We start from the raw sequence: 20,863 nt of genomic DNA on the forward strand, positions 1-20,863 counted from the left end.
AGAGGAATGGGGGATAGAGGGAAGCGGGAGGAAAGGAGACAGAGGAAAAGGGGAGGAAAGGGGGGACAGAGGGAATGGGGGTGATGGAGGAAAGGGGGACAGAGAGAAGAGTGGGGAGATGGAGGAGGGGATACAGAGGAAGGGGGAGACAGAGCTAAGGGAATTCAGAGGGGGGGAGATGGAGATGGGGACAGAGGGAAGGGGGTGATGGAGGAAAGGGGGAAAGAGTGAAGGGGAGAAGGAGGAATGGGGAGATGAAGGGTACAGAGGGAAAGAGGGACAGAAGGAAGGGGGAGAGAGGGAATGTGGAGACGGAGGAAAGAGGGGACAGAGGGAAGGGGGAGACGGTGCAAAGGGGGTACAGAGGGAAGGGCGAGATGGATGAAAAGTTACAGAGGGAATGGGGCATTAGAGGAAACGGGGGACAGAGAGAAAGGAGGGGCAGATGGAATGTGGGAGACAGAGGAAAGGGGGACAGAGGGAAGGTGGGAGATGGAGGAAAGGGGGGACAGAGAGAAGAGGGAGATGGAGGAAAGGGGGGACAGAGAGAAGGGGGTGATGGAGGAAAGGGCGACAGAGTAAAGGGGAGATGGAGGGAAGGGGACAGAGGGAAGGGGGCAAGATGAAAGAAAGTGGGAGCAAAGGGAGGGGGGAGAGGGATGAAAGGGGGGACATGGGGGGAAACAGAAAGGGGGGACAGTGAAGAAGGGGACAGAGGGATGGGGGAACGGAGGGATGGGGAGACAAAGGGAAGGGGGAGATGGAGGAAAGGGGGAACAGAGTGAAGGGGACAGAGGGAAGGGGAGATTGTGCAAAGGGGTGTCAGAGGGAAGGGGGACGATGGATGAAAGGGGGGACAAAGGGAATGGGGCAAAGGAGTAAGGGGAGACAGAGGGAAGGGGTGAGACAGAGGGAAGGCGAGACAGGAAAGGGGGATAGAGGGAAGCGGGAGGAAAGGGGGGACAGAGGGAATGGGGGTGATGGAGGAAAGGGGGACAGAGGGAAGGTTGGGGAGACGGAGGACGGGGGACAGAGGAAGGGGGAGATGGAGGAAAGGGGGAAAGAGTGAAGGGGGAGAAGGAGGAATTGGGAGATGAAGGAAAGGGGGACAGAGGGAAGGGGGGACAGAAGGAAGGGGGAGAAAGGGAATGTGGAGATGGAGGAAAGAGGGGACAGAGGGAAGGGGAAGACGGAGCAAAGGGGGTACAGTGGTAAGGGGGATAAGGATGAAAGGGGACAGAGGGAATGGGGCAATGGAGGTAAGGGGGGGAATAGAGAGAAAGGGGGGACAGATGGAATGCGGAGACGGGGAAAGGGGGGACAGAGGGAAAAGGGAGATGGCGGAAAGGGGGGACAGAGAGAAGGGGGTGACGCAGGAAATGGTGACAGAGGAAAAGGGGAGACAGAGGTAAGGGAAGACAGAGGGAAGGAGAGACGGAGGTAAGTGGACAGAGGGAAGGGTCAAGATGCAAGAAAGGGGGAACAGGGAGGGAGGGAGGGGGAGAGGGATGAAAGGGGTGACAGGGGGGGAAACAGAAGAGGGACAGTGGGGAAGGAGGACAGAGGATGGGGGATCAGAGGGAAGGGGAGACAAAGGGAAGGGGAGATGGAGGAATGGGGAGACGGAGGAAAGGGGGAACAGAGGGAAGGGGGGACAGATGTAAAGGGTAGATGGAGGGAAGGGGGAGATGGTGCAAAGGAGGGTCAGAGGGAAGGGGATGATGGATGAAAGGGGGAAAAAGGGAATGGGGGTGAAGGAGGAAAGGGGGATAGAGGAAAAGGGGGGACAGAGGGAAGGGGAACGCGGAGTTAAGGGGGGGACAAAGGCGGGCGAGATGTAGGAAATGGGGGAGAGAGGGAGGGGGAGAAAGAGGAAAGAGGGGACAAAGAGGGGGAGACAGATGAAGGGGACAGGGGGTAGATGGAGGAAAGGGCAGACACGGGGTTGATGGTGGAAAGGGGGGACAGAGGGAAGGGGCGAGACCGAGGAAAGGGGGGACATAGGGAAAGAAGGAGACATATGAAAGGGTGGACAGAGGGAAGGGGAGATGGAGTTAAGGGGGTGGACAAAGGGAAGGCTGGCAAGACAGAGGAAAGGGGGGACAGAGGGAGGGGGAGACAGAGGAAAGGGGGACAGAGGAAAGGGGTACAGAAGTGTGAGACGGAGGAAATGGGGATGGGGAGATGGAAGAAAGGGCGGACACAGGGGATACGGTGGAAAGGGGGGACAGAGGGAAGGGGGCGAGAAGCAGGGAAGGGGGACAGAGGGAAGGGGGAACACGGAGTCGTGGGAACAAAGGGAAGGTGGGCGAGACAGAGGAAATGGGGGACAGTGGGAAGGCGAGATGGAGGAAAAGGGGGACAGAGCGAAGGGAGGGAGACAGAGAAAAGAGGGGACAGAGTGAAGGGGAGATGGAGGAATGGAGAGAGAACGATGGGGAGAAGGAGCAAAGGGGGACAGAGGGAAGGGGTGGGAGACGGATGAAAGGGGGACAGAGGAATGTGGGAGACGGAGCAAAGGAGGGGACAGGGAATGGGAAGGGATGGAGGAAAGGGGGACAGAGGGTAGGGGAGGAGATGGAGAAAAGGGGGGACAGAGGAAAGGGGAGACAGAGGAAAGGGGAGATGGAGGAAATGGGGGACAGGGGCGAGATGCAGGAAAGGATGGAAACGGGGAGAGTAGAAAGGGGGGCGAAGGGAAGGGGGGTGATGGAGGAAAGGGGGGACAGAGGGAAGGGGAGACGGAGGAAGGGGAGATGGAGGAAAGGGAAGTCAGAGGGAAGGGGGACACGGAGTTAAGGGGGGACAAAGGCGGACGAGATGTAGGAAATGGGGGACAGAGGGAGGGGGAGAAAGAGGAAAGGGGGACAGAGGGGGGAGACAGAGGAAATGGGGGACGGGAAGATGGAGGAAAGGGAGGACACGGGGTTGACGGTTGAAGGGGGGACAGAGGGTAGGAGGCGAGATGGAGGAAGTGGGGACAGAGGGAAGGGAGGAGCTGTATGAAAGGGCGGACAGAGGGAAGGGGCAGACGGTGATAAGGAGGGGACAAAGGGAAGGCGGGCAAGACGGTGCAAATGGGGGACAGAGAGGGGGGAGACAGAGGAAATGGGGGACAGAGAAGGGGCGACGGATGAAATGTGTGACAGGGGAAAGGTGGAAAGGGGAACAGGTGGAAAGGGGTGAGAATGAGGAAAGGGGGGACAATGGGGGCGTGGCAAGATGGTGTAGGGAACAGATGTGTCTTCCAGACCTCTCCTGACTTTAAGTGCCCGTTAAAGTTCTTTTAAAAGTTTATAAATAATAAGAGGTGCTGGATTAGTGCCTAATAGTTTATATGCAAAAAATGAGGTAAAAGAAAATATCAACAGACTGTTAAAATACTACATTTTCCGAAATTGTCTGAGCCTACTTGTTTACAAGAAGCCAGGACTCAATGTAGAATGGATCCAGAGAAGGACGTGCAGAGTTTGGCATTGAAGCTTCGTTTTAAGCCGGTGAGGCTCTTTGAAGGTCACACTCAACAGCTTTCAGAACAAGGGGCTGGACGGGTGCCAGTGTTTCGCACAGTGGCCACTGCAGATGTTGTTGCTGAGGCTTTGACAGTTGAATTAGCTGGGGCGCCACCAGCTGGAGAGTTAAAGAGCTGTCATTCGACTGCTACAGTGGTGGCGCTGCAAAACGCATCTTCAATTACAACGGTTTTTCCAGACATCGATTCAGTGAAGATGATTAAAGAGATTTGGCTTAAAGATAACTCTGATCTTCAGTCTCCTGGCATTGCTGGGGGGACTTTGTGAGGGATTTTTATACGAAGTTAAACTGCTAGAAAAGATACTAAATTAAGGGAAGGGACAGAAGATCCCGTGGTCTCTGAGGAACAGCAAGACCTCATTATGCCTGAATCTACTTCTGTTGAAATGTCTGTTAAGGATCTTGAAGATAAGATATATTCTGTAGCGAGTCACTTAGCTAATTTTGTGAACCTGTTTATTTCCAAGATTAATGCGATGGCAGAAGCCATTAATGGAGCTTTTAAGCTTGAAACCATTGAAAGATTTGAAATGTGTGATCAAGGTTTAGTCGATGCACAGGATCAACTGCAAGGTGAAAATAGAATAATTGAAACATTGCAGATCCAAAATAAAAATTTAGCAAAAAAGGTTGATTATTTGGAGAATCAATCTAGACAACGTGAAAATTGTTGGTTTGCCAGAAGGCATAGAAGGACCAGATCCAAGAAAATTTTTTACTGAATGGATTCCATGAGTGTTAGGACAGGATAAATTCCCTGAAGGTTTAATACTGGAACGTGCTTATAGAGTTTTAAGAAGAAAATCTTTTTCAGGACAGAATCCAAGATCTGTTTTGATCCATTGTTTAAACTATTGTGACAGAGAGACAATTTTACGTACGGCTATTAGAAATGCCCAGCAAAATAGATCTCCTTTGATGGTTCAGAATAATCCTATTTTCTTCTATCAAGATTTGAGTCAAGAAATTATGTTTCAACGACGCGAATTTAATTCTGTGAAAGAACGGTTGTGGAAAAAAAGACATAAGGGAACATTCAGGTATTCTGCAGTACTGAAGATTTTTTAGGATGGAAATTAGCCAAAGTTCTTTGACAATCCTAAAGAGGTTATGGACTTTGCTCAGTCTCTACCAATCATGCAGTTTCAGGAACGATGTAGTCCTCCAAGGTCTCCAAAGAGAGTAGAGGTGTAAGGTGGGATCCAGTTTTTTAAAAGAAATGGTGACCGAAGTGGTAACGTTGATTTAAAAAAATAAACCTTTTATCTTTTTTTTGAGAAGAGTTTAAATAGTTTAAATAATGATGATAGTTTAATGAAATGGGAGTTGGGAGAGGGAACTGGGTGGGCACTAGTTTCCAGAAGTCATCAGCTACCTGTGAGTTATCTCACACCCAATATTTTGGGGGAGTTACCGCTTTGGGCGGTTTAAACAGGAGGAGGTAGTCGTGACCTCCGACCTGTTTTTTTTTCTTTTTAATTTTTGGGTTAAGAAGTGAAGGTTTTTTAATTATTTTTTTTAAATAAATATTTTTTTTTAAACTCTTTTTGTTTCCTGATTGTAATTGAGAGGGAATTAGGAGGTTTTTTTTTTCCCTCCTTTTTTTTCTCTTTTGGGTGGGGGGGTTTCTCTTTTTTTCTTTCTTTGTTAAGAGGATGATGTCACAGAAGATAATAAGTCAAAAATTGAGGATGTTGAATTAGATGAAGAGGAAGATGAGGTGATAAGAAGAAAAAGAAGAAAATTAAGTACAAATACATTGAGGGAGAAGAGTTTAATAAAATTAAGTTAATTTCGATAGAGAATTTTGAAGATGTTATAAATGAAGAATATGGAGAATTTTATAAGAGTTTGAACTTTTTTCTTTTTTTTTTCTTTTTTTTATATAAGGGGAGGGGAAGGGAATAAAAAGTTTATCTGATTGTTTTTCTAAGGGATGTTTTTGTTCTCTCAATGAATTATAAAGGAAACTTGGTATTAATGGAAATTCTGTATTTATGTATTATTAATTATGATTTTTTTGAATAACAGATATGTGGTTGATATATGATTTTAATATTTGAACTTAGTTTTAAAGTGGATTTAATTTGTTAAATACATGTATTATGTTTGATTTAAATATATGTTTAAGGGTATTATTTTAGTATTGATTTTTTTTGTTGTTAAGTTTTATCCTTTTTTTGTAAGTGGGTTTTTTTCTATTTTATTTACAATATTGTTAATTAATTCTTCACTCTTTATTTTGAGGGGGGGAGGGTTGGACTAATTTTAAATTAGATTATTAATGTTGTGTTATAATTATTGGGGGGGTTAATTTGTGTAGTTTAATGATGTAGTATTCTAATTTTTATTATCTTATTTTTTATTATTTCTTTAAATGTAATTTTTATTTTATTCATGTCATAAAATTTTAAATAAAGTTTAAAAAAAAGGAAAGGGGGACAGAGGGAAGGGGGAGACAGATGAAAGGGAGGACAGAGGGAAGGGGGAGATGAGAAAAGGGGTACAGAGGGAAGGGGTACAGAGGGAAGGGGAGACAGAGGAAAGGGGATAGAGGGAAGCGGGAGGAAAGGGGGGACAGAGGGAATGGGGGTGATGGAGGAAAGAGGATAGAGGGAAGGGTGGGGAGACGGAGGAGGGGGACAGAGGAAGGGGGGAAATGGAAAGGGGGAAAGAGGGAAGGGGTGAAGGAGGAAAGGGGGGACAGAAAGAAGGGGGTGACGGAGGAAAGGGCGACAGAGTAAAGGGGAGATGGAGGAAAGGGGGGACAGAAGAAAGGGGGACAGAGGGGGGAGATGGAGGAAATGGGGATGGGGGAGATGGAGGAAAGGGCGGACACGGGGGAGATGATGGAAAGGGGGGACAGAGGGAAGGGGCGAGATGGAGGAAAGGGGGACATAGGGAAAGAAGGAGACATATGAAAGTGCGGACAGAGGGAAGGGGAGACGGAGTTAAGGGGGGACAAAGGGAAGTCTGGCAAGATGGAGGAAAGGGGGACGGGGGGGAGACAGAGGAAATGGGGGACAGAGGGGGGGCAATAGATGAAATGGGGACACGGGGAGAGAGTTTAAAGGGGGGTCAGATGGAAGGGGTAAGTAAGACGTAGGAAAGGGGGAAAGAGAGAAGGTGGGAAATGGAGACAGAGGGAAGGGGAGACGGAATTAAGGGGGGACAAAGGGAAAGCAGGCGAGACAGAGGAGATGGGGGACAGAGGAAGGGAGAGAGAGGAAAGGAAGGACAGTGGGGGGGAGATGGAGGAAATGGGGGACAGGGGAGATGGAGGAAATGGCGGACACGGGGGGGAGATGATGGAAAGGGGTGAGATGGATGAAAGGGGGAACAGAGGGAAGGGGGAGATGGAGGGAAGGGGAGACAGAGGGAACGGGGGGCTGATGGAAGGGGGAGGAAACAGAGGAAAAGGGGGTCAGAGGGAAGCGGTGGTGATGGAGGGAAGAGGGGACAGAGAGAAAGGTGAGACGGAGGAAAGGGGGACAGAGTGGGGAGATGCAGGAAAGGGGGAACGTGGGGGTGAGACAGAGAAAAGGGGGACAGAGGGAAGGGGAGATGTAGGAAAAGGGGAGATGGAGGAAAGGGGGACAGAGGGAAAGGGGAACAAAGGGAAGGGGTAGACGGAGGAAAGAGTGGACAGAGGGAAGGGGGAGATGGTGCAAAGGAGGGTCAGAGGGAAGGGGGATGATGGATGAAAGGGGGACAAAGGGAAGGGGGGTGAAAGAGGAATGGGGGACAGAGGAAAAGGGGTGACAGATGGAAGGGGGAGACAGAGGAAAGGGGTAACACAGCGAAGAGGAAGACGGAGGAAAGTGGGGGAGATGGAGTAAAGGGGGACAGAGGGAAGGGGAGACAGAGGAAATGGGGACAGAGGGGGGCAATGGATGAAATGGGGACATGGGGGAGACAGTTTAAAGGGGGGTCAGAGGGAAGGGGTAAGATGTAGGAAAGGGGGGAAAGAGAGAAGGGGGAAATGGAGACATAGGGAAGGGGGAGATGGAATTTAGGGGGGATAAAGGGAAAGTGGGCGAGACAGAGGAAATGGGGGACAGAGGAAGGGAGAGAAAGAGGAAAGGAGGAACAGTGGGGGGGGGGGATGGAGGAAATGTGGGACGTGGGAGATGGAAGAAATGGCAGACTTGGGGGGGAGATGGATGAAAGGGGGGACAGAGAGAAGGGTGAGATGGAGGAAAGGGGGACAGAGTGGGGAGATGCAGGAAAGGGGGAACGTGGGGGTGAGACAGAGAAAAGGGGGACAGAGGGAAGGGGAGATGTAGGAAAAGGGGAGATGGAGGAAAGGGGGACAGAGGGAAGGGGGAGATGGAGCAAAGGGGTACAGAGGGAAGGGGATAAGGATGAAAGGGGACAGAGGGAATAGGTCAATGGAGGTAAGGGGGGGAACAGAGAAAAAGGGGGACAGATGGAATGGGGAGATGGAGGAAAGGGGACAGAGGGAAAAGGGAGAGAGAGGAAAGCGGGGACAGAGAGAAGGGGGTGACGGAGGAAATGGTGACAGAGGATAGGCGGGAGACAGAGGTAAGGGAAGTTAGAGGGAAGGGGAGATGGAGGTAAGCGGACAGAGGTTAGGGGCAAGATGCAAGAAAGGGGGAACAGAGGGAGTGAGGGAGGGGGAGAGGGATGAAAGGGGTGACGGGGAAACGGAAGAGGGACAGTGGGGAAGGAGGACAGAGGATGGGGGAACAGAGGGAAGGGGAGACAAAGGGAAGGGGAGATGGAGGAATGGGGAGATGGAGGAAAGGGGGAACAGAGGGAAAGGGGGACAGAGGGAAGGTGTAGACGGAGGAAAGAGTGGACAGAGGGAAGGGGAGATGGTGCAAAGGAGGGTCAGAGGGAAGGGGGAGGATGGATGAAAGGGGGACAAAGGGAATGGGGTGAAGGAGTAAAGGGGGACAGAGGAAAAGGGCTGACAGAGGGGGGAGATGGAGGAAATGGGGATGGGGAGATGGAGGAAAGAGCGGACATGGGGGAGATGGTGGAAAGGGGGGGTAGAGGGAAGAGGGCGAGAAGGAGGGAAGGGGGACAGAGTAAAGGGGAACACGGAGATAAGGGGGGACAAATGCGGGTGAGATGTAGGAAATGGGGGACAGAGGGATGGGGAGAAAGAGGAAAGAGGGGACAAAAGGGGTGGAGACAGATGAAGGGGGACAGGGGGAGATGGAGGAAAGGGCAGACACGGGGTTGAAGGTGTAAAGGGGGAACAGAGTGAAGGGGCGAGACGGAGGAAAGGGGGGACAGTGAAAGAAGGAGACATATGAAAGAGCGGACAGAGGGAAGGGGGAGACGGAGTTAAGGGGGACAAAGGGAAGGCAGGCAAGACGGAGGAAAGGGGGGACAGAGGGAGGGGGAAACAGAGGAAATGGGGGACAGAGGGGGGGCAATGGATGAAATGGGGACACGGGGGAGACTGTTTAAAGGGGGGTCAGAGGGAAGGGGTAAGACATAGGAAAGGGGTGAAAGAGAGAAGGGGGAAATGGAGACAGAGGGAAGGGGGAGACGGAATTTAGGGGGGACAAAGGGAAAGCGGGCGAGACAGGAAATGGGGGACAGAGGAAGGGAGAGAGAGGGGAAAGGAAGGACAGTGGGGGGGGAGATGGAGGAAATGGGGATGGGGGATACAGAGGAAATGGCGGACTCGGGGGGAGATGATGGAAAGGGGGGAGATGGATGAAAGAGGGGACAGAGGGAAGGGAGAGATAGAGGGAAGGGGAGACAGAGGGAAGTGGGGCTGATGGAAGGGGGAGGAGACAGAGGAAAAGGGGGACAGCGGGAAGTGGTGGTGACAGAGGGAAGAGGGGACAGAGAGAAGGGTGAGACGGAGGAAAGGGGGACAGAATGGGGAGATGCAGGAAAAGGGGAGATGGAGGAAAGGGGGACAGAGGGAAGGGGGAGAGAGGGAATGTGGAGATGTAGGAAAGAGGGGACAAGGGAAGGGGGGAGACGGAGCAAAGGGGGTACAGAGGGAAGGGGATAAGGATGAAAGGGGACAGAGGGAATGGGTCAATGGAGGTAAGGGGGAACAGAGAGAAAGGGGGGACAGATGGAATGGGGAGACGGAGGAAAGGGGACAGAGGGAAAAGGGAGATAGAGGAAAGGGGGGACAGAGAGAAGGGGGTGACGGAGGAAATGGTGACAGAGGATAGGTGGGAGACAGAGGTAAGGGAAGTAGAGGGAAGGGGAGACGGAGGTAAGTGGACCGAGGGAAGGGGCAAGATGCAAGAAAGGGGGAACAGAGGGAGGGAGGGAGGGGGAGAGGGGTGAAAGGGGTGACGGGGGGTAACGGAAGGGGGACAGTGGGGAAGGAGGACAGAGGATGGGGGAAGAGAGGGAAGGGGAGACAAAGGGAAGGGGGGAGATGGAGGAATGGGGAGATGGAGGAAAGGGGGAACAGAGGGAAAGGGGACAGAGGGAAGGGGTAAACGGAGGAAAGAGTGGACAGAGGGAAGGGGGAAATGGTGCAAAGGAGGGTCAGAGGGAAGGGGGACGATGGATGAAAGGGGGACAAAGGGAATGGGGGTGAAGGAGGAAAGGGGACAGATGGAAGGGGGAGACAGAGGAAAGGGGTGACACAGCGAAGAGGAAGATGGAGGAAAGTGGGGGAGATGGAGTAAAGTGGACAGAGGAAAGGGGAGACAGAGGAAAGGGGGACAGAGGGAAGAGGGAGACAGAGGAAAGGGGAGATGGAGGAAAGGCTGGACAGAGAGAAGGGGAGATGGAGGAAAGGGGGAACAGATGGAAGGGGGTGACGGAGGAAAGGGGGACAGAGGGAATGGTGGGGAAATGGAGGAAAGGGGGGACAGAGGAAAGAGGGACAGAGGGGGGAGATGGAGGAAATGGGGATGGGGAGACAGAGGAAAGGGTGGACACGGGGGAGATGGTGTAAATGGGGGGCAGAGGGAAGGGTGCGAGTAGGAGGGAAGTGGGGACAGAGTGAAGGGAAACACGGAGTTAAGGGGGGGACAAAGGCAGGCGAGATGTAGGAAATGGGGGACAGAGGGAGGGGGAGAAAGTGGAAAGAGGGGACAAAGGGGGGAAGACAGATGAAGGGGACAGGGGGGAGACGGAGGAAAGGGCAGACACGGGATTGATGGTGGAAAGGGGGTCAGAGAGAAGCGGAGATGGAGGAAGGGGAGGACAGTGGGAAGGGTGGAAATGGAGGAAAGGGTGGACAGTGGGAAGGGGAGACAGAGTTAAGGGGGGACAAAGGGAAGGCTGGCAAGATGGAGGAAAGGGGGACAGAGGGAGGGGGAGAGAGGAAATGGGGACAGAGGGGTGGGCGATGGATGAAATGGGGACATGGGGAGACAGTTGAAAGGGGGGTCAGAGAGAAGGGGTAAGACAGAGGAAAGGGGAGAAAGAGAGAAAGGGGGAGATGGAGACAGAGGGAAGGGGGAGACGGAATTAAGGGGAGACAAAGGGAAAGCAGGCGAGACAGAGGAAATGGGGGACAGAGGAAGGGAGAGAAAGAGGAAATGAGGGACAGTTGGGGGGAGATGGAGGAAATGGGGGACGGGGGGAGATGGAGGAAATGGCGGACACGGGGGGAGATGATGGAAAGGGGGAGATGGATGACAGGGGGGATAGAGGCAAGGGGGAGATGGAGGGAGGGGGAGAGAGAGGGAAGGGGGCTGATGGAAGGGGAGGAGACAGAGGAAAAGGGGGACAAAGGGAAGTGGTAGTGATGGAGGGAAGAAGGGACAGAGAGAAGGGTGAGACGGAGGAAAGGGGGAACGAGTGGGGAGATGCAGGAAAGGGGGAACGTGGGGGTGAGACAGAGAAAAGGGGGACGGAAGGAAGGGGGAGAGAGGAAATGTGGAGATGTAGGAAAGAGGGGACAGAGGGAAAGGGGAGACAGAGCAAAGGGGGTACAGAGGGAAGGGGATAAGGATGAAAGGGGACAGAGGAATCGGTCAATGGAGGTAAGGGGGGAACAGAGAGAAAGGGGGGACAGATGGAATGGGGAGATGGAGGAAAGAGGACAGAGGGAAAAGGGAAATAGAGGAAAGGGGGGACAGAGAGAAGGGGGTGGCGGAGGAAATGGAGACAGAGGTAAGGGAAGTCAGAGGGAAGGGGAGATGGAGGTAAGTGGACAGAGGGAAGGGGCAAGATGCAAGAAAGGGGGAACAGAGGGAGGGAGGGGGAGAGGGATGAAAGGGTTGACGGGGGAAACGGAAGAGGGACAGTGGGGAAGGAGGACAAAGGATGGGGGAACAGCAGGAAGGGGAGACAAAGGGAAGGGGAGATGGAGGAATGGGGAGATGGAGGAAAGGGGGAACAGAGGGAAGGGGTAGACAGAGGAAAGAGTGGACAGAGGGAAGGTGGAGATGGTGCAAAGGAGGGTCAGAGGTAAGGGGGACGATGGATGAAAGGGGGACAAAGGGAATGGGGGTGAAGGAGGAAAGGGGGACAGAGGAAAAGGGGGGACAGAGGGAAGAGGTGAGACAGAAGAAAGGGGAACAGATGGATGGGGGAGACAGAGGAAAGTGGTGACACAGCAAAGAGGGAGACGGAGGAAAGTGGGGGAGATGGAGTAAAGGGGAATAGAGGGAAGGGGAGACAGAGGAAAGGGGGACAGAGGGAAGAGGGGGACAGAGGAAAGTTGGACAGAGGGGGGAGATGGAGGAAATGGGGATGGGGAGACGGAGGAAAGGGCGGACACGGGGGAGATGGTGTAAATGGGGGGCAGAGGGAAGGGTGCGAGTAGGAGGGAAGTGGGGACAGAGTGAATGGGAACGCGGAGTTAAGGGGGGACAAAGGCAGGCGAGATGGTAGAAAGGGGGGACAGAGGGAAGGGGCGAGACGGAGGAAAGGGGGGACATAGGGAAAGAAGGCGACATATGAAAGGGCGGACAGAGGGAAGGGGAGACGGAGTTAAGGGGGGGACAAAGGAAAGGCTGGCAAGACGGAGGAAAGGGGGACGGAGGGAGGGGGAGGCAGAGGAAAGGGGGACAGAGAAAAGTACTACAAAGGTGTGAGACGGAGGAAATGGGGATGGGGAGATGGAAGAAAGGGCGGACATGGGGAATACGGTGGAAAGGTGGGACAGAGGAAAGGGGGCGAGAAGCAGGGAAGGGGGCGAGAAGCAGGGAAGGGGGGACAGAGGTAGGGGGAGAAAGAGGAAAGGGGAACAGAGAGGGGAGAAAGAGGAAATGGGGATGGGGAGATGGAGGAAAGGGAGGACACGGGGTTTATGGTGGAAAGGGTGGACAGAGGGAAGGAGGTGAGACGGAGGAAGTGGGGACAGAGGGAAGGGAGGAGATGTATGAAAGAGTGGACAGAGGGAAGGGGCAGACGGAGATAAGGAGGAGACAAAGGGAAGGCGGGCAAGACGGAGCAAATGGGGGACAGAGAGAGTGGGAGACAGAGGAAATGGGGGACAGAGGAGGGGCGACGGAGGAAACGGGGATAAGGAGGTAGATGGTGGAAAGGGGGAACAGGTGGAAAGGGGCAAGAAGGAGGAAAGGGGGGACAGAGGGAAGGGGGAGACAGATGAAAGGGAAGACAGAGGGAAGGGGGGAGATAGAGAAATGGGGGACAGAGGGAAGGGGAGACGGAGGAAAGAGGGGATAGAGTGAAGGGGAGGAGACGGAGGAAAGGAGGGACAGAGGAAAAAGGAAGGAAACGGGGACAGAGGGAAGGTGGGGGACAGAGGGAAGGGGGCAGATGGAGGAAAGGGGGACAGAGGGAAGGGGAGATGGAGGAAAGGGGGACAGAGGGAAGGGAAGACAGAGGAGGGGGAACAGTGGGAAGGGTGAAGATGGAGGAAAGGGTGGACAGTGGGAAGGGGGAATCAGAGGGAAGGGGACAGAGGGAAGGGGGACAAAGGGAAGGTGGAGTCAGAGGGAAGGGGAGTCAGAGGAAAGGGGGGATAGAGGGAGGCAGGAGGAAAGGGGGGACAGAGGGAATGGGGGTGATGGAGGAAAGGGGGACAGAGGGAAGGGGGGACAGAAGGAAGGGTGAGAGTGGGAATGTGGAGATGGAGGAAAGAGGGGTCAGAGGGAAGGGGAAGACGGAGCAAAGGGGGTACAGAGGGAAGGGGGATAAGGATGAAAGGGGACAGAGGGAATGGGGCAATGGAGGTAAGGGGGGAACAGAGAGAAAGGGGGGACAGATGGAATGGGGAGATAGAGGAAAGGGGGACAGAGGGAAAAGGGTGATGGAGGAAAGGGGGGACAGAGAGAAGGGGGTGACGGAGGAAATGGTGACAGAGGAAAGGGGGGAGACAGAGGGAAGGGGAGATGGAGATAAGCGGACAGAGGGAAGGGGCAAGATGCAAGAAAGGGGAACAGAGGGAGGGAGGAAGGGGGAGAGGGATGAAAGGGGTGACAGGGGGAAATCAGAAGAGGGACAGTGGAGAAGGAGGACATAGGATGGGGTAACAGAGGGAAGGGGAGACAAAGGGGAGGGGGGAGATGGAGGAATGGGGAGACGGAGGAAAGGGGGAACAGTGGGAAGGGGGGACAGATGTAAAGGGTAGACGGAGGAAAGAGTGGACAGAGGGAAGGGGGAGATGGTGCAAAGGAGGGTCAGAGGGAAGGGGACGATGGATGAAAAGGGGACAAAGGGAATGGGGGAAAAGGAGGAAAGTGGGACAGAGGAAAAGTGAGGACAGAGGAAAGGGGTGAGACAGAAGAAAGGGGGACTGATGGAAGGGGGAGACGGAGGAAAGGGGTGACACAGTGAAGAGGGAGATGGAGGAAAGTGGGGGAAATGGAGTAAAGGGGGACAGAGGGAAGGGGAGACAGAGGAAAGGGGGAACAGAGGGAAGGGGGTGATGGAGGAAAGGGGGAAAGAGGGAAGGGTGGGGAGATGGAGGAAATGGGGGACAGATGGAGGTGGAGAAAGTGGAATGTGGGGACAAAGGGGGGAGGCAGATGAAAGGGAAGACAGAGGGAAGGGGGGAGATGGAGAAAAGGGGGACAGAGGGAAGGGAGGGAGACGGAGGAAAGAGGGGACAGAGTGAAGTGGGAGATGGAGGAATGGGGGAGAGAAGGATAGGGAGAACGTGCTAAGGGGACAGAGGGAAGGGGTGGGAGACGGATGAAAGGGGGACAGAGGAAAGTGGGAGACAGAGCAAAGGAGGGGACAGAGGGAACGGGAAGAGATGGAGGAAAGGGGGGACAGAGGGTAGGGGAGGAGATGGAGAAAAGGGGGGACAAAGGGAAGATGGAGGAAAGGGGGGACAGAGGGAAGGGGAGAGACAGAAAGGGGGTCAAAGGAAAGAGGGGGACGGAGTTAGGGGGGGACGGAGTTAAGGGGGGACAACGGGAAGGCGGGTGAGACGGAGGAAAAGGGGCACAGAGGGATGGGGAGACAGGAAAGGGGAGATGGAGGAAATGTGGGACAGGGGCGAGATGGAGGAAAGGATGGAAACGGGAAGACGGTAGAAAGGGGGGCAAAGGGAAGGGGGAGATGGAGGAAAGGGGGGACAGAGGGAAGAGAGACAGAGGAAATGGAAGTCAGAGGGAAGGGGAACACGGAGTTAAGGGGGGACAAAGGTGGACGAGATGTAGGAAATGGGGGACAGAGGGAGGGGGAGAAAGAGGAAAGGGGAACAGGGAGGGGAGACAGAAGAAATGGGGATGGGGAGATGGAGGAAAGGGAGGACACGGGGTTGACGGTGGAAAGGGGGGACAGAGGGAAGGAGGTGAGACAGGGAAGTGGGGACAGAGGGAAGAGAGGAGATGTATGAAAGGGCGGACAGAGGGAAGGGGCAGACGGAGATAAGGAGGAGACAAAGGGAAGGCGGGCAAGACGGAGCAAATGGGGGACAGAGAGAGGGGGATACAGAGGAAATGAGGGACAGAGGAGGGGTGACGGAGGAAATGGGGGATAGGGGGGTAGATGGTGGAAAGGGGGCAGGTGGAAAGGGGCGAGAAGGAGGAAAGGGGGGACAGAGGGAAGGGGGAGACAGATGAAAGGGAAGACAGAGGGAAGGGGGAGATGGAGAAAAGGGGGACAGAGGGAAGGGGAGACGGAGGAAAGGGGATAGAGTGAAGGGGAGGAGACAGAGGAAAGGAGGGACAGAGGGAAAAGGAAGGAAAGGGGGGACAGAGGGAAGGAGGTGAGACGGGGAAGTGGGGACAGAGGGAAGAGAGGAGATGTATGAAAGGGTGGACAGAGGGAAGGGGCAGACGGAGATAAGGAGGAGACAAAGGGAAGGCGGGCAAGACGGAGCAAATGGGGGACAGAGAGAGGGGGATACAGAGGAAATGAGGGACAGAGGAGGGGTGATGGAGGAAATGGGTGATAGGGGGGTAGATGGTGGAAAGGGGGCAAGTGGAAAGGGGCGAGAAGGAGGAAAGGGGAGACAGAGGGAAGGGGAGACAGATGAAAGGGAAGACAGAGTGAAGGGGAGATGGAGAAAAGGGGGAGAGAGGGAAGGGGAGACGGAGGAAAGAGGGGATAGAGTGAAGGGGAGGAGACGGAGGAAAGGAGGGACAGAGGGAAAAGGAAGGAAAGGGCGGATAGAGGGAAGGTAGGGGACAGAGGGAAGGGTGGACGGAGGAAAGGGAGACAGAGGGAAGGGGAGATGGAGGAAAGGGGGACAGAGGGAAGGGGAGATGGAGGAGGGGGAACAGTGGGAAGGGTGAAGATGGAGGAAAGGGTGGACAGTGGGAAGGGGGGACAGAGGAAAGGAGGAGTCAGAGGGAAGGGGAGACAGAGGAAAGGGGGGATAGAGGGAAGCGGTTGGAAAGGGGGGCAGAGGGAATGGGGGTGATGGAGGAAAGGGGACAGAGGGAAGGGTGGGGAGATGGAGGGGGGGCAGAGGAAGGGGAGATGGAGGAAAGGGGGAAAGAGTGACGGAGTGAAGGAGGAATGGGGAGATGAAGGAAAGGGGGACAGAGGGAAGGGGGGACAGAAGGAAGGGGGAGAGAGGGAATGTGGAGATGGAGGAAAGAGGGGACAGAGGGAAGGGGGAGACAGAGCAAAGGGTGTACAGAGGGAAGGGGGATAAGGATGAAAGGGGACAGAGGGAATGGGGCAATGGAGGTAAGGGGGGAACAGAGAGAAAGGGGGGACAGATGGAATGGGGAGATGGAGGAAAGGGGGACAGAGGGAAAAGGGAGATGGATGAAAGGGGGGACAGAGAGAAGGGGTGATGGAGGAAATGGTGACAGAGGAAAGGGGGAAGACAGAAGAAAGGGGGACTGATGGAAGGGGGAGACGGAGGAAAGGGGTGACACAGTGAAGAGGGAGACGGAGGAAAGTGGGGGAAATGGAGTAAAGGGGGACAGAGGGAAGGGGAGACAGAGGAAAGGGGGACAGAGGGAAGAGGGAGGTGGGGAGATGGAGGAAAGGGTGGACAGAGAGAAGGGGGAGATGGAGGCAAGGGGGACAGAGGGAAGGGGTAGACAGAGGAAAGAGTGGACAGAGGGAAGGGGAGATGGTCCAAAGGAGGGTCAGAGGGAAGGGGGACGATGGATGAAAGGGGGACAAAGGGAATGGGGGTGATGGAGGAAAGGGGGACTGAGGAAAAGTGAGGACAGATGGAAGGGGTGAGACAGAAGAAAGGGCTACTGATGGAAGGGGGAGACAGAGGAAAGGGGTGACACAGCGAAGAGGGAGACGGAGGAAAGTGGGGGAAATGGAGTAAAGGGGGACAGAGGGAAGGGGAGACAGAGGAAAGGGGACAGAGGGAAGAGGGAGATGGAGGAAAGGGGGGAGATGGAGGAAAGGATGGACAGAGAAGGGGGTGATGGAGGAAAGGGGGACAGAGGGGGGAGACGGAGGAAAGGGCAGACACGGGGGAGATGGTGGAAAGGGGTGGCAGAGGGAAGGGTGCAAGAAGTAGGGAAGGGGGACAGAGGGAAGGGAAACGCGGAGTTAAGGGGGGACAAAGGCGGGCGAGATGTAGGAAATGGGGGACGGATGGAGGTTGGGAAAGTGGGGACGGGGGGGAGACAGATGAAAGGGAAGACAGAGGGAAGGAGGGAGATGGAGAAAAGAGGGACAGAGGGAAGGGGAGACGGAGGGGATAGGCCCTTTCGGCTGATGCACGCATGGCCCCCCCCCACCACATTACACCCAAATGACCTACAATCACTGGTACATTGTTGGATGGTGTTAAGACACTGGATTTCCCCCCCCCCCTCCCCCCGAGGAAACCAACGCAGACATGGGGAGAACACACAAACTCCCTAGAAGCAGTGTAGGATGCGAACCCCAGTCTCGGTCGCTGGAAATGTAACAACGTGGCAGAAACCACTATGCTAACCATATAAAATTTGTATTAAAAATTTGTATTAAAAATTTGAATATAAAATTTATATATAAAATAATGTGTATATAATATGTGTATATAAAATAATATTTATATGAAATACTTCTCGCAGAAATTCTAGCTATTTCCATCCTGCAGTTTTACCTGCCACGGTGCTTTTCTAATTAAATTACATCTGTTCCTGTCTTATACTTCAGCAGCTTTTACTCCTCCAGTAACCTGGCACCTCTGAATTTAGTTTCTCCCTCTCAAACTGCAGGTGAATTCTATAATATTATGAATACTGCCTCCAAATACCTCCCTTAATTCAGCTCCCTGAAACAAAATGGTTAATTTTGGTGGCCCAGCCACATGGTATTCTAAGAAATCATCTAGTAGGCATTCTACAAATTCAATCCCTTCGGATCCCATCCAAACATGTTTAATCCCTCATGAATCCATTCACTTTGCGATTCTGACACGACATTTGTATTTGCTGTTGTAATCTGTTGTCCACATCCCAGCTGCTGTTTGGAGGTCTTTATATCATTTTAGCAACCTTCACAATTGATTAATTCAATCCACAATGATCCCTTAATAAATAATAATAATGTATGTTTCTGAATAGATTTGAGGTCGATTATAGCAGAATCAAACTGATAGTGAATGGGAATCACGGTTGCTTTTAGAGTATTCCAATTAGAAGCATATAACCATAGAACATAGCAGCACAGAACCAGGGTCCTTCAGTACTTCTAGTCTGTTCCGAAACATGTTTTTGCCTACTCCCATTGACCTACACCCAGTTTAGAGTCCTCCATACCTCTCCCATCCATATATCTTTCCCAATTCATCTTAAATGTTAATGTGAGCTTGTATTCACCACTTCAGCTGGCAGTTCATTGCAAACTCTGACCACTCACTGAGTGAAGATGTTCTCCCTGCACCTTTCCCTTTTCACCCTTAACTCATGTCCTCTGGTTTGTACCTCACCTAACCTCAGCGGAGAATGCCTACCTACATTTACTTGACTATCCTCCCATAATTTCAAACACCTATATCAAATGTTGTCTCAGTTTTCTATGCTCTAACGAATAAAATTATAATCTGTTTAACCTTTCCCTGTAACTTAGTTCCAGATGTCCGAATGACATTCTTGTTGATCTTCTTTGCTTTCTGTAGTTAGGTGAAAATGCTGCATATAACACCCAAATTTAACATCACCAATATTTCACACAACTTTACGATTCCTATTCTCAATTCTTTGATGTATTAAGGCCAATGTGCCCAAAGCAATCTTTTAACCCTATCCACTGAGACTCCACTTTCTTGGTATTATTCATCTATATTCCAAGATCCCTCTGTTCTACTGCACCCATAACTGTCCTATAACTTACAATGGATTTCTGCAGAATTAAGACACCACAGCATTGGTCACAGTGTTGGGTATCATCTTGTATAATCTATTGTATAAGATACTGGATGTCAAGACAATGGAATCTCTAATGGGGTAAATCATATGGTCAAGTGATATTATTAAAGTAATAACAAGTATTACTGCACACGAGTTAAAGGGAACTTACAAGCTAAAGAAAATCAGATGACATCTCCACCTTCTGGTTGCTATGCTAAAACCTTATTTGGTTTTCCTTTCCAAACGCAACACCTTGATTGAGTTGCTCCGAGAAAATAAAACACAAATAAACCTGAATAGTCCTTCCGTCTTATTTCTCCTTATTTGCTTGTTATATTCCTAGTGACAATGGTTTGCATATTGTCATATTGTGGTTGTGCAGGAGAGCACCATGGCCTTCTATACAGCCTCGAGGTATTGCAGGGGAATGCAGGCCAGTGTAACTCTTCAGCACCAGCTTAGCTGAGGACTGTAAGGCTTCTCCAGAATAGGCCAGGAAGAAGATGCATAATCTCAGCTTCTGAATAGACAGAGCTTTCAAATTTTGTGTGATATAAATACCCCATGTTCTATATGGGCAAGGGTGGTAAACATGGTTTCTCAGCTAATAGGCTTTATCATTCATTACTCCCCCTTCAACTTCCCATGGTGGCTAATATTTAGATGTAACAATGGATTTCTGCAGAATTAAGACAGCACAGCATCGGTCACGGTGTTGGGTATCATCCTGTACAATCTATTGTCTAAGATACTGGATGTCAAGAGAATGGAATCTCTAATGAGGCAAATCAAGCAGTATTGTTAAACCAATATCAAGTATTACTGTACACGAGTTAAAGGGAACCACAAGCTAAAGAAAATCAGATGACATCCCCGCCCTGTGGTTGCTATGCTAAAAGCGCAAGTTGGAGTTGAAGGTTTGAATTGATGGTCACAATATCCTTGCTTGTGCAATTATGTGTGGCAAACGTTGAAATGGACCAAAATGATAATAATTATGATGATGATGATTTGATTTATTGTCATTGCAACAATAAAACATCCAATTCGATACAATCAGCATTGATCGAAAGTTGATCCTTCCATCTGTTCTTTGAAACTGAAGTCATTGCATTTCCCTACAATAATACAATAATATTCCCTACAATAATATTCAACCAACAAAAAAAATCTATTCTAGAACAAACTGTTAAAGATACCAGAGATGGCAGGGTTTACATGTCAGGAAACGTTGGATCGACTCCGCCTATACTCGCTGGCATTTAGAAGATTTGGGGGTGATCTTATAGAAATGAATAAAAAGGGATTGGACAGGCTAGAATCAGGAAAGTTGTTCTTGATGTTGGGGAAAACTAGAAACAGGAGTCACAATTTAAGGATAAGGGGCAAATCTTTTAGGATTGAGTTGAGAATTTTTTTTCTCTCAGAGAGGGATGAAACTGTGGAATTCTTTGCCACAGGAAGTAGTTGAAACGGGTTCCTTATCTATATTTCAGAGGGAGTCAGATTTGGCCCTTGCGGCTAAGGGTGTATGGGGAGAATGCATCATCTGGGTACTGAGTAGATGATCAACCATGATCAAACTGAATGCCAGTATCGGCCTGGAGGGCCAAATAGCCTATTCCTACACCTATTTACAGTTACTATGAGTACTGATTTGACCATATGAATGGAGTACCATTCAA

General features: G+C 51.9%; 1 protein-coding gene across 1 annotated transcript; it reads left to right on the plus strand.

The window, feature by feature from the left end:
- The first annotated feature begins 2,184 nt into the window (after positions 1 to 2,184).
- LOC138737328 (octapeptide-repeat protein T2-like) lies at positions 2,185 to 2,799 on the plus strand. Its single transcript, XM_069888083.1, has one exon. The coding sequence runs from the start codon at positions 2,185 to 2,187 to the stop codon at positions 2,797 to 2,799; it is 615 nt and encodes a 204-aa protein (XP_069744184.1).
- The last annotated feature ends 18,064 nt before the right edge of the window (positions 2,800 to 20,863 follow it).

Source organism: Narcine bancroftii, chromosome 6 (genome assembly GCF_036971445.1).
Source record: "Narcine bancroftii isolate sNarBan1 chromosome 6, sNarBan1.hap1, whole genome shotgun sequence".
Classification (NCBI taxonomy): Eukaryota; Metazoa; Chordata; class Chondrichthyes; order Torpediniformes; family Narcinidae; genus Narcine; species Narcine bancroftii.